Source organism: Odocoileus virginianus, chromosome 20 (genome assembly GCF_023699985.2).
Source record: "Odocoileus virginianus isolate 20LAN1187 ecotype Illinois chromosome 20, Ovbor_1.2, whole genome shotgun sequence".
Taxonomy (NCBI): Eukaryota; Metazoa; Chordata; class Mammalia; order Artiodactyla; family Cervidae; genus Odocoileus; species Odocoileus virginianus.
The window spans coordinates 26,146,397-26,157,978 of NC_069693.1; the positions used below are offsets into that span (position 1 = coordinate 26,146,397).

Genomic DNA, 11,582 nt, shown 5'->3' on the forward strand with positions numbered 1-11,582 from the left:
AGACTCACTCTGGAGAAGGGTAACAGGGCCAGCCGGTCCTCACCCTCCTTCAGAACACCAGCCCCGTAACTGGAGTTGCCCAGGTTCATGGCCCCAAGCTGTGGCCCTGGCCTGACACCCCCTTTCACTTGCCAGCCAAGGTGGAAGGCAGGCTTAGCCTATGAGGTTCAGAGCTGGCTCGACACACATCTAAGAGCCAAGCAGACTTTTATTTCTGCCGCAGCCTCTGCTGGTCAAGGTGCCTGTGCTTCCCCCCCTCCACCCTTTGTGGCCACCATGACGGCAGCAGCTGTGGCCCTTGGCCACCTTCACTGTCAAGGTTCGGCAATGCTGCAGTCATAGCAGAAGTTGAAGTTGGTGGGGGGCGGGGGCACAGGGGGTGGCTGTTCAGGGATGGGCACATTCTCCAGCTCCAGCAGCCGCAGCTTGGTCTCCATGGTTAGCAGCTGCTCCAGGTCCAGCCGTGTCTGCTCACTCCCCATGGGATTGCCCAGCAGGGCGCTCAGCCCATCTGTCCACAGGTGGAACTGTGGATGGGGCCAGCTCCATGAGGTCCTCTCCATCTCTCCCCCTGCCCGTCTGTCCCCCTGCCCATCTGCTCAGGCTGCCCAGATACTCACCTCCCGTTTGGATGGGGCAATGAAGTTGAGGTATGTCTCCTCCTCCCCGTGGTCATAGCTGACTGAGAAAGCTAACTCACAGATGTCCTGGAGAAGCAAGGGAGCCAGGAGCACTGAGCAGGGGCCAGTGGGAAGTAGCCCTGGCGCCCACTGCACTCACCTTGTTCTGCTTCCCAGAGCCCTTCTCCCGGACGTGGGGGCAGTCCTTGCCTGTCAGCAGTGCCCTGATGTCGGCCACAGGAACTGCAGGAAAAAGGCTGGGTTGACCACTGGGACCCCTGGCGGCCCGGAGTGGAGCAGCTCGGGGGAGCACAAGTGTCTGCCCACCCCCAAGCCCTCCTCACGCTGCTCGGGCAGGCTCTCGGGGGTTGGTGGGCCTACTCCCTCCTCCACGTCCCCATACTGCAGCACTTTGTGGTTGGGGGACAGGCAGCAGAACCACAGCTTGTCTGTGGGTGGAAAGGGGGAGGGGGAGGAATGAGAGGGCCTCCCCAACCCTTCCCAGCTGCCCTCCAGCCCCACCACCGCCCACACAGTGACCCTGGCGCCTCCGGCTGCTGATCTTGTGGAAGAGCGTCCCCTCGCAGAGGCGGAGCAGACGCTGCTGGCGGATCAGGCCCAGGAGCTCCGGCTTCAGCTTCTCCCGAAGCTCCCTGGGTGCAGGGGAGGGGGCTCACTAAGCCGGACGGCCGGGCCTGGGCGAGGCAGCAGGGCAGGTGGGGGCCAGGCCTGGGACCCACCCCCATGACTCACAGAATCGGGGGGGCCAGCGTGCCTTCCTGGTGCAGCCTCTCAGTCTGCCGCAGCCGCAGCACCTCCCCGTAGGTGAGTGCATTCACCTTTGTTCGGAAGAGCTCCAGAGAGCTGGGCTTCAGGGCCAGCGTGCGGGCCAGCTGCTCCCGCACCACTTGCATGACCTGGGGCCATCCCAAGCTGAGCTCGGCTTGAGTTCCAGGCCCCAACCCCAGAACCACCTCTGCCCTGGCCCGGGTCTCCCCACTGCTGCCCTCCGCACCTTGTCGAAGTCCTCCTGAGTGGCCCGCATCTCCTTCCAGGTCTTATTCAGCAGTTGGATGCTCACACAGAAGAGCTCATGGAAGCTCTGGTCTTGGCCAAAGAACATGGGTGAAAAGTCCTGGGCTGTTTCGGAACCTGGAGTGGGGGGGCAGGAGGGGCTCAGGGAGATAGTGTGTGCTGCCCCTGGCCCTCTCTGCCCTTCCGTCCCCCGTTCCTGAACACGCTGTGCCCAGCGCCACTCACAGGGCTCCCCGACATGGAGCAGATCACACAGCAGCACGGTCAGCTGGATGCTGCTCCGTGCAAAGGGGCACTCGTGCTTGTCCTCACGGCTGCTGTTCTCTAGCACAAACTGAGGAGGCGGGAGCACAGGATGGGCTGGGGAGTCATGACTAAGCCCCAGGAGGCCCCACCTAGGCGCCCTGTACCCCATTCATTCATACCCCACCCCGCCCCACCACTGACCCGGCTGTAGGCGCTGGGTGCCTGTCTGGAGAAGTAGAGCATGTTGTCCAGGGCCAGCAGGCCAGGGGGCACGCGCTCCAAGTCCTGTGCGGGGTTGCTGTTCTGGGGGGGGGGGGGGGAAGGGGAGAGGCAGTTGAGGAAGGTCCCAGCCCTCTGGAGCAGTAGCAGTAGCCCTGGGTGGAGGCAGGGGGCAGAGGGCTGGGTAGGGGTCACTCACAGAGAAGCCCAGTTTGCGGAACTCTCGGGCACACAGGGAACGGCGACGGTCAGCGCTCAGCCCGGTGCCCACGGGCTCCCCCTCCGGCTCAAAGGCAGCTTGGCGCAGGGCCTGCAGCTGCTCCCGCTGCTCCTGGGGTCATTGTTGGGAGTGGTGGCAAAATTGAAGATTCAAGGCCAAACTCGGGCCAGCCCCAGCCTTCTGCACGCTCAAGGCACCTACCTGACTGTAGGGGTCCAGTGGTGTCCGCATGCGTGGCTCCAGCAGCCCCAGCATCAGGGCCTGCAGTACGTACAGGTGGTGAGCCATCTCGTCACCCAATGGCGCTGCACTGTGGATGATGTTCTGAAGGACAGCCAGTCCACGGCTGTGAGTGTGGGCTTGCAAGGAGAGGAGTGGGGAGGGGTCTGTCAGGTCTGGTCCTTCCTACCTTGTAGATGAACTGGCGAAGGTTTCTCTGCCACAGGTAGTCAAGCATGTGCTGGTGGGTGGGAAGGGGGCTTGAGTGATTTAGCCCCACCACGAGCACCCATCTTTTTGGCCCACTGCTGAGTACAGCACCCACCAGCTCCTGCACACCCCATCCAGTCACTGGATGGATGCCCACCTTACGTTCTGCAGGGGTGGCTCCCTGTAGCAAAGCTGTCAGCAGAGCCATGGCCTTGGTTTGCAGCTGCTGGTTCATCCTGGGTCAAAAAGAGGGCTCAGCCGGCCATCCAGGGCCCAGTCCTGCTGTCCTCCCTGGTCCCCCACCTTCAGACACTTACACCTGTAGGTGCACCAGCAGCCTGTCTAGTGGCACCTCGCTCTTGACCAGTTGGCCCAGGGTAGGGCTGCTCAAGGTCACATTCTCCAGCAAGCCCAGGGCCAAGGGCTGCACAGAGGCATCCATCAGGTTCATGTTCACGTAGCACACCACCTTTGGCAGAGCAGAGGTTGTCACCACCTCATCACCGTGGAAGGCCAGGCCCTGACACCTCTCCACCATCCCCACCTGTTTCCCCGAGAAAAGCCCACCCACCTTCCTAACAAAGGGGATGCTGAGTGTCTCCCAGGACACCACGCCGTGCTCCATAAGCTCCAAGAAGGCCCTCAGTGCGAGGGCCAGCACCTCTCCTAGGCTGGAGGGACATCGGAGGCTGAGCAGAGCAAGACCAGGATCCGCGGTCCCACTGTGTCCCCCGCCCACCACAGCCCTGGGCTCACTCGTCCCCATCCTCAATGATGGTGCCCAGTCTCTGAAGCCCATCACGGCTGATGACCTCCCGGGCGAAGGTCAGGTCCGGGGCCAGCAGGAGGAGGTGCCGCAGGGCTTCCCGGCGCCCTTCACGACTTTCGCTCTGCAGCCCCCGCAACAGCCGCTCCGCCTCGCGGTCCTGGCGGGGTAGGGCAAGGGCAGAGCACAGGTGAGGAGGTGAGAGAGAACTGGGGTGTGGGGACGCGGGTGTACACTAGGTGGGGCACTTCTGGGCTGGAGCTGGGACTGGGCCCCCAGTCTCCAGGTGCAAAAAAGAGGCGCAGCAGATGGGCAGGGAAGGAGGGCGGGGTCGGGGGGGGCATTACTGGGGCCGTGCTGAGGCACAGGATGCTGCCATTCTTGATCTCCATGCGGTTCTGGAAAAGATGGCAGAGAACGGAAAGAAGTCAAGAAGGGCCCTGAGGACTGGCTAGTTGGGACTGCCAAGAAGGGAGGATTTGGGAGTCAGTAAAAGATCAGGTTGCAGAGAGTGGGACGATGAATGTGAGTCGAAGCCAGAGTTAGAAGGGATCACAGGGTGGAATGCGGGGCGGAGGGGAGGGGACTCACGTTCTCAGTGATGTATCTCCGGTGCCCATCCGCAAACTGCAGGGCATAGCGCTCAGAGTGAGGCAAGCTCCACCTGCAGGCAGCAGAGGCTCCGTGAGGCAGGCAGGGGGCGCCCTCCCCCTCCTGCCCCGCCCCATCCCCTACTCGCCCGCGCGACCCGCACTCACACGTCGCACACCTCCTTCAGTACAGCAGCCAGGGGTTTTGCCTACAAGTGGAAGAGTCAACTCACGGGATGGCAGTGGGAACAGGTTGCGGAGGAGCCTGGGGAGGGGCGGGGTGGGCTATTCGAGGGGAAGGGGGTGACCCGGAGGTAGGTGGTGGGTTGGATGGAGGCCAGCCAGGCCTGGTGACCTGGTCCAGCTGGATGAGCTGCGGGATGGCGTCACGCATCTGGACGGCGATCTTCACCACATTCCGCGGGGGCGCCATGGTCTAGCCGTGGGGGCCTTATACTTTCCAGATGTGCCACCTCCGCTGAGAGCACACCTGGCCTGGGGCCCCTGAGAACGAAGGCGTTCCTCAGTCCGAGGCTTGGCTCCCGTGGCTCAGGCTCCCACTCGCGACAAGGTGCCGCGGCCTTCCCTAGGGACCCGGATCCAAGGCCAGTTCCGGGTTGGAGTCCGGAGGATAGGAGAGCGCCTGCCCCGCCCCGCCCCACCAAGGAGGCCCCGCCCTGCCCCAAGGTGCGGCAGGTGGGGGTGTGGAGGGCGGGCTGTCAGCACAGCCACACCTCCTTTTCCAAGAGTTGACCCGCCCAGTTCCACCACCAACCCAGCACAATCCCAGGGAAGGGCCCTGAAAGAACCAGATCAAAGATAGCCTTAGGCACGATCTTTATTTACTTGGATACTGTACAAATATTACAATTTCCTTTTGTTGCAAAAAGTATAAAAATAATCTTTATATAGGAATCCATCCGTTACTGCAAATCTTTCTAAATCTCTGCAAATGGCTCTAAATGAGGGTAAATGAATAAACAAGAGGGGGGGGCTATGGGGCAGAGGGAGGCTGGGCCAATCCTTAGGGACTCAGCAGCCCAGATTCTTAGCTAGAAACCTCCATTCCTTCCTGTTAGCACCCCCATGTCAACAGGTCCTCAGGGCCAAGGGCCCAGCAGAAGAGGGGGCACATGAGAAGTCCAGGAGGAGGTGTGTGATCAGGCATGGGGAGACGTTAAGGAGGCCAGGGGTGGTGCTGGCATGTGCCCATCACCACCCCAGACTTCTCCTGCAAGGGGGAAGGCCTGGCAGGTACAGGGCAATGGGAATGGACAAGTGGCCCTGTGAGGGTGATGGAGGGTCCTTGGTTCTGTGCCACTGGGTGGCAGCTGAACCTGAACTCTGGGAGGGCTCAAGGAGGATACCAGGTAGGGTAAGGCCACCCAAAAGGAGAGGCAAACACTTTGGCTCCATGGTGGAGGGGGCAATGCTCCTTTCCCCAGCTCTCCCAGCACAGAACAGGTGGACTTGCAGGAGCAGGACTTGGGGCCAGAACTGTGCAGTGAGGGAAGGCTGGGGAAGCCAGAAGTCTGCGGCTCTTAAGCTGTGGGGGAGTGGGGATAGGTCCCCAGGCAGCCCCCAGGTCAGACAGTCTGTGTCCCAGCCACAAAGGGCATGCTCCTGTCAGTCAGAGGTTGAGAACAGGCACATCAAAGAGGTCACAGACACCTTCACTTTCGTCCAGGTTGTAGATGTAATCATGGTCTCCAGGGGGCGGAGAAAGGCGGAGGAGGGGTGCAAACACTGCAGAGAACAACAAGCTGAGGCCCCACCCACGGCCACCCAAACTCTACCCACATACAGTTCACCCCCGACCTTGCTGGGCCACCTACCTTCTGAGGACATCAGCTCCTCCAAGAGCTCTGAACTCATGCATTCTGGGGACAGAGGGAGAGCTCAATTACATCCTGGCTCCCCCTTCTCCACCCACCAAAGTTCATGAAGGGGACCACTGAGCCACCCACCAGGAACTCTGACCCTTTGAACAGATAACAGGCACAACCATAAGGTCCTCAGAAGGGCAAGAAAACAGCTCTAAGACCCAATGAGCTGTGCCCCTTACCCCAGCCCCAGGGAGGAACACAGCCCTACCTCGAGTGGGATCAAAGATTTCTGACAGCTCTTTGGGGAGCTCCAAAACTGAAAGACAAGAAAACCATGATCAAGGGCACAGAGGTCCATCGCAGTTGGACTCTAGCCCTTGCTTCTCCACATCCTATGCCACCTACCCAGGGGGTGCCATACAGCTGAGATGTAGGCCCTAAACCAGGCCAAGCTGGCACTGTCAGTAGAGGTGGTGGCAGTGATCCTGAGTGTTAGGATACATGAGGCCATCCATGGGGAATATCTGGGAGAGAATTCATTTAGCTGATATGGGGTGGGGAGCAGGAGAAGGAGAGAGCTTGAGTGACACCAGGGTGTCAGATCTGAATTACTCTGTGCCAGAGGCCCACTGTTAAGTTATTGGTACGGTGCTTCTAGCTCAGCGGTTCAGCAGAAGGACAACACACTCCCCTTTCATCTCTAGGTTCAGAGCACATACCCTGTCTGATGGAGGATGCCTGTCTGACGGAGGATGCCCTGCATGATGAAAGGATGTCCTGTCCATCCCTGCCCTAGCTAAGCACCTACTTGTGCCAGGCTGAGACCACACCCCCCAAGTCACTTGGCAGAGAAGGAGGCACTCTTAAATAGGGAACAGTGCTACAGGGTGACGACGCTGCTACAAAGGTCTAACCAGGACAAACATGGGAAACAGGGAAGAAGTGTTGGAGCCTGGTCAGCAGGGATTTCATATGCCAGGTTTAGGGGCTCTGGTTTTATCCAGTATACCTTAGGGAGCTGTTAAAAGAATTTTTGTAAATAGAGAAAAGCCAGTCAGGGTGTTTCAGAATTAGTCAGGATAAAGACGACAATGTTGAAGAACTTAGGACAGAGGTGGTGGCAGTGATCCTGAGTGTTAGGATACATGAGGCCATCCATGGGGAACATCTGGGAGAGAATTCATTTAGCTGATAGGGGTGGGGAGCAGGAGAAGGAGAGAGCTTGAGTGACACCAGGGTGTCAGCTCTGGGTGACTAGGGCCAATGGTCGGGTACGCACAGACATGGAAAAACAAGTTTCAGTTGAGGAGATATAGAAATGAAGTGCCCATTGGATGTGCAGAAGGCACTTGGACATAAGAGGTAAGGTTCAGGCAAAAGACCTAGGAAAGATGAAGGGTGGGATTCACCTACCCAGAACTGGGGCCCTCCACAAGTGTGCCATGGGCCAGAGATCTGGGAAGCCAGATGTAAAAAAATGCCAAGGAGAGGTCAGAAGGAGAAATCAATTAACAGAAAAGAGCCAAAAGCTGACATTATGGATGCTAAAGAGGGAACAGAGCATCAACACAAAGCAAGAGAGGACCAAGCAAATCACCGACAAACTTGCTGAAGCTGGCTGGGCAGGGCTGGGTGATTGATCAAGAGCAACACTAGTATGGAATGGGGTAGAGGAGCTAGGGCTGGGGTCCTGACTGCTGCAATCTGAAGCTTGACCAGGGGACCAGAATATGGAATAGAATGGAGATGACTTTTTCAAGGAGTCTAAACACAGAGTAGGGAAGGCGAGAGAGGGGGATACAAGGGATGAAATGTCATTTAATGAAAGACTTAGCAGTGCTTGAGGGCTGAGAGAATGAGTCCTGGAAAAAGCAAACACTCAAGTCACAGGATGACGAGGAGACAGCAGACAGATGACACTGTCTCTCCTAAGACACTGCCCCACTTTGGAGCCTGAGGGCCATACCACAGCCCATTCCCTAGGAGAGCGCTCATGCCTTCCTGAGACCTGAGTCCAAGGGGTGGTAGGCAAGGCTTGAGGGAGGACCAGGAAAGGGGGCAAAGGGGCACCAGCACCAAGCCAGAGGCCAGGCTCCTCGCCTTGGCTGGCAGAGCTCTAGCTGATGGCAGGGGGCTGGCCAGTTTTGATAGAGGAGATAGGAGAGTTCGGTTCCAGGCCTGATTCTATTGAACTAGGTCTTTCTGAGGCTGGGTTTTCCCTGCCCCCAAGGGTACAAGTACTCACCACCTGTGGGGTCTGCCTTGATGGGCTCAAAGGAGGTAGAAGGGTTGGGTCCAGATGAACTGCTGTTGCTGCTGCTGCTGCTGCTGTCCAACAGGGCAGAGGACTGCAGTGGCCGGGTGTCCAGAGCTGCCAGGCCCAGCGGGAGGGAGCTGAGTTCACCACTGTCCTTGCTCTCGGTTCCATGGCCTCCACTCGCTGCAACCACATCCCCCAAACCTGGTCACTCATGGAAAGGAAGCAGGATATTGAAGCTGGCCATGGTAGAATCCACAGCCAGGATGACTACGGCCCTGGTTCCTCGGCCCAAGGAGACTTAGGCATGCTCACCACTCTCAGAAAGGTAATGTGAAAATTAGTCACTGAAGGAGATGGGGCATGAAGCCCAAAAGAGGGAGACTCGCGGATATGACTGCTGCAACCACACGTCAAGAGGGGTGCCAGGGCAAGTGAGACACAGGCAGACCTGGTAGAAAACTGCCACCAATGCCCCTTCACAAAGTCAGAATGTCCCTGTTAAAAAGGGCTCATTGGGTGCACCAGCAGAGAGGCCAGTGGGGTGGGGGTGGGTGGGTAAGATAACCCCTACAGGGTCTCTCCAACTCTGAGTATTTCATCTCGTTACACAGAAATATTGCTTCTTGGGTCCCTGAAGTCCCTCATTACCACATACCCCTTGTGCCTCACCTGGGATCTCAGCTGCTGGACCAGCCACCCCCTGGGCCTCGGTGCTACTGGGGACAGGGTTGGGGGTGGTCGCCTGGGGACTACTCGGGCGTGAGGCATCCTGGGGCTGGGCCAGGGCAGGCTTGGGCAGAAGCGGAGGGGTAGAGACAGCAGGCGGGCTCTGGAGCAGGTCTTCGGGTGGTGGCACAGGCACCGCCACGGGCGGGGAGCTCCATGCCTCCTTGTTCACCAGAAGCACCTCAATGGGGCCGCTTACGCTCTTCAGGTGAATCTGGTACTTCTTCTGCCCATTGAGGCCCTGGAGGTAGGGGTGGAGGACAGGTGGAATTGGAAGCAGGTTTGGCTCCTGCCTGACCCTGGGCCAGGGCCAGTGTCCTCTCCCACCCTGGGCTGCCCATTCTCCTAGATAACTTCAAACCCTAGGCCTCCCCTTACCTGCCCCACCCGGGACTTATCGGGCTCCACAGCCAGCACCCGCCCTCAATCCACCCCACCCGGCTGAGCTGAGCACCCACCTCTGGGATGGGCACCTCCAGGCTGGTGCCCGACGGGGCCCGGATGGCAAGGAGGGTATCTCCTAGGATGACAAAGAGGATGGATCAAGGCCCATGGGCTCAATTTGAACTGGGAATGGGGTGCCTATCCCTCAGAGCAAGGAAGGAGGTCATAGTCCCAGAGGGGCCAGACAGTAGGCTTCACTCACTCCCTATCGAGGCTGGGGGAGAGAACTAAAGCTTTTCTCCTCCTAAGAACCCAGAGGTCAGTAACCAGAAAATCTGGGTTCAGACACGTGGAGCAAAAGATTAGTGGCCATGGGCACCTCACTTGATTGATGGGGCTGCTCCCTAGGCAAAGATATTCTGGCTAAGGCCAACAGCTCTTCCCGAGAACCAGCCTGGGAAATGCAAGATGGACAAGGAAGAGTTCCTGTACCTACAGTGCAACTAAACTACAGGTTGGAAGTGGGCACCACTGCCCATGCACACAAGCATACACGAACAGGCACACACACTTTCTCTCTGCGTATGCTTCTGTCACACCTGAGAAGCCAAACCTAGGGGGCAATGCAGGTGGGGGCTGACCGAGGGACCCAGTCCAGGCTTCCTGTACCCTCAGCATGGTTAGCCTCCACAGGGTCCCAGAGACCCTCAAATCCAGGACTTACCCTGTCTGGTTCTTCTTTGAGTAGGACCCAGGAACCCTCTTAAGAGATGGAAATCTCTCAAACACCAAGTCCACTGCTCAGGGCTGTGGCTCAGCCCAGTCCCACCCCCATCTCCCCCTACCCAGGCTCTGCTCACCAGCAAAGCATCTGCAGATGTCCTCATGAGTCACGTAGGCCAAGGTGTGGGGGTTAAGGAGAACGGCTGATGCCCTGCCTATGGTGACAGATGACTGACCATAGCGAAGACCCAGCTTTGCAGCAAAGGTCTGATATACATGCTCACAAAGAAAAGCCCTGAGGCCTGGGGTCTACATGGGGGAGGGATCACAGACCAAGACTGTGCGGGGAGAGGCTCTGAGGAGGGAACCCGAGGCTGAAACCTGGCCAGGAGCCGGACGACCATCCTCCCAAGCGGGACAAGGACTAGGGGGCCACAGAGCAAACCCAGCTGGACTAGAGGGCCCATCGCCCACTCCCCAGGAGCCAGGACCGCCGACAGGAGGATATCAGCTGTTCTGCACGTCCTCTGTGACGTTCCGGATGCTCTGCTGCACCCACACCTTGTGCTGGTCTAGTTCTTGCTCCCGCTGCTGCAGCTCCTCGATCTCTGCCTTGAGCTCAATTAGCTTGTCTGCAATCTCCCGGGTGTTGCAGCCAGGCCCCACACCCCTAAGTCCAGGAAGGAGAGCTGAGAGGGGCTGCCTGGCACTCTGGGTCCCACAGCCCCTGTCCTCTCTGCCACCCTCCACCCCTGACACTTCTGGGCAGTAGATCCCATTGCCCTCCCCGGTGCCCCCACTCACTTCCACTGGATGCTATTCTTGGATTTTTTCTCGATCAGCCCGATACCTTCCAGCACGTTAGTAATGTCATATATCCGCCGCTTCTGGCGCACAGCTAGGGTGTCAGCTGCCTGGCAGAGAAAAGAGAATGGAGAATGCTCAGTCCCACTCTTGGGGGGAACTCGGTCTGGAGCAGTCTGAAAAGGGGGTGGCCTGAATTCGAGCCCTCCTCCCCAGACACTACAGCAGCTCAGGACTGTGGGGTGGGAAGAGGCCTGACGAAGCCTGAGCTGATGTTCCGATTCTCTTCTCCCTACACCTGCTGGGGAGGACCACGAGGACTAGCACCCGCAGCCCCAAGCCTGGCACAAAGCTGACATCCGATGAACAGCCTCAGCCGAATGAATGAAACAGCTCCCGGCCTCCCGCTTGTGAGAAGCACATGTATGGCGGCCTGCTCTGAGGGCTCAGCTGGGCCGCCCCGGGGGTTCCCTCTACCGGCTCAGGCCTGATCCACCATACCCCCAGTCGCCCCTTAGCCCGGGCCGCACCAGCTTGAGGTCAAGCACGCCGTCCTTGGCTTCCTGCAGAAGCGACACGAACTTGGTAGTGAGAAGTCCCAAGCTTTTCTCGTGCCGGCTTGGGGTGCCTGGGGGCGGCGGCGCCTGTGGCCCAGCCTCCGCCATCGCGCCCGCCCGCCGCCTCCCCTCAGCCAGGCCAGGCCAGGCCGGCGCCGCCGCCACTTCCGCTTCCGC

General features: G+C 59.1%; 2 protein-coding genes across 5 annotated transcripts; both read right to left on the bottom strand.

The window, feature by feature from the left end:
- Window positions 1–190: 190 nt before the first annotated feature.
- On the bottom strand, window positions 191–4,570 carry ELMO3 (engulfment and cell motility 3). Of its 2 annotated transcripts, XM_020884940.2 has the most exons (20): window positions 4,481–4,570; window positions 4,294–4,334; window positions 4,127–4,199; window positions 3,883–3,933; window positions 3,526–3,695; window positions 3,341–3,440; window positions 3,087–3,238; window positions 2,927–3,005; window positions 2,750–2,800; window positions 2,542–2,664; window positions 2,320–2,451; window positions 2,103–2,204; window positions 1,881–1,989; window positions 1,636–1,772; window positions 1,374–1,537; window positions 1,161–1,273; window positions 965–1,069; window positions 781–863; window positions 621–707; window positions 191–527 (listed from the first exon to the last, which is right to left on the bottom strand). In XM_020884940.2, exons 1-20 carry the CDS (start codon window positions 4,556–4,558, stop codon window positions 315–317), a joined length of 2,163 nt encoding a protein of 720 aa, XP_020740599.2. In that variant the 5' UTR covers window positions 4,559–4,570; the 3' UTR covers window positions 191–314. The 2 variants fall into 2 exon arrangements, with proteins under 2 accessions (XP_020740599.2, XP_020740601.2); XM_020884942.2 differs by lacking the exons at window positions 1,881–1,989; window positions 2,103–2,204; window positions 2,320–2,451; ... (8 more) ...; window positions 4,294–4,334; window positions 4,481–4,570 and having other exon boundaries at window positions 1,374–1,553; window positions 1,636–1,703.
- On the bottom strand, window positions 4,545–11,573 carry E2F4 (E2F transcription factor 4). Of its 3 annotated transcripts, none has more exons than XM_070451183.1 (10): window positions 11,379–11,573; window positions 10,849–10,958; window positions 10,553–10,714; window positions 10,182–10,225; window positions 9,396–9,457; window positions 8,881–9,178; window positions 8,197–8,412; window positions 6,220–6,267; window positions 5,961–6,005; window positions 4,545–4,629 (listed from the first exon to the last, which is right to left on the bottom strand). In XM_070451183.1, exons 1-10 carry the CDS (start codon window positions 11,511–11,513, stop codon window positions 4,577–4,579), a joined length of 1,173 nt encoding a protein of 390 aa, XP_070307284.1. In that variant the 5' UTR covers window positions 11,514–11,573; the 3' UTR covers window positions 4,545–4,576. The 3 variants fall into 3 exon arrangements, with proteins under 3 accessions (XP_070307284.1, XP_020740643.2, XP_020740645.2); XM_020884984.2 differs by lacking the exon at window positions 4,545–4,629 and adding an exon at window positions 4,946–5,871 and having other exon boundaries at window positions 11,379–11,569; XM_020884986.2 differs by lacking the exon at window positions 4,545–4,629 and adding an exon at window positions 4,946–5,871 and having other exon boundaries at window positions 8,197–8,391; window positions 11,379–11,568.
- Between the last annotated feature and the right edge of the window lie 9 nt (window positions 11,574–11,582).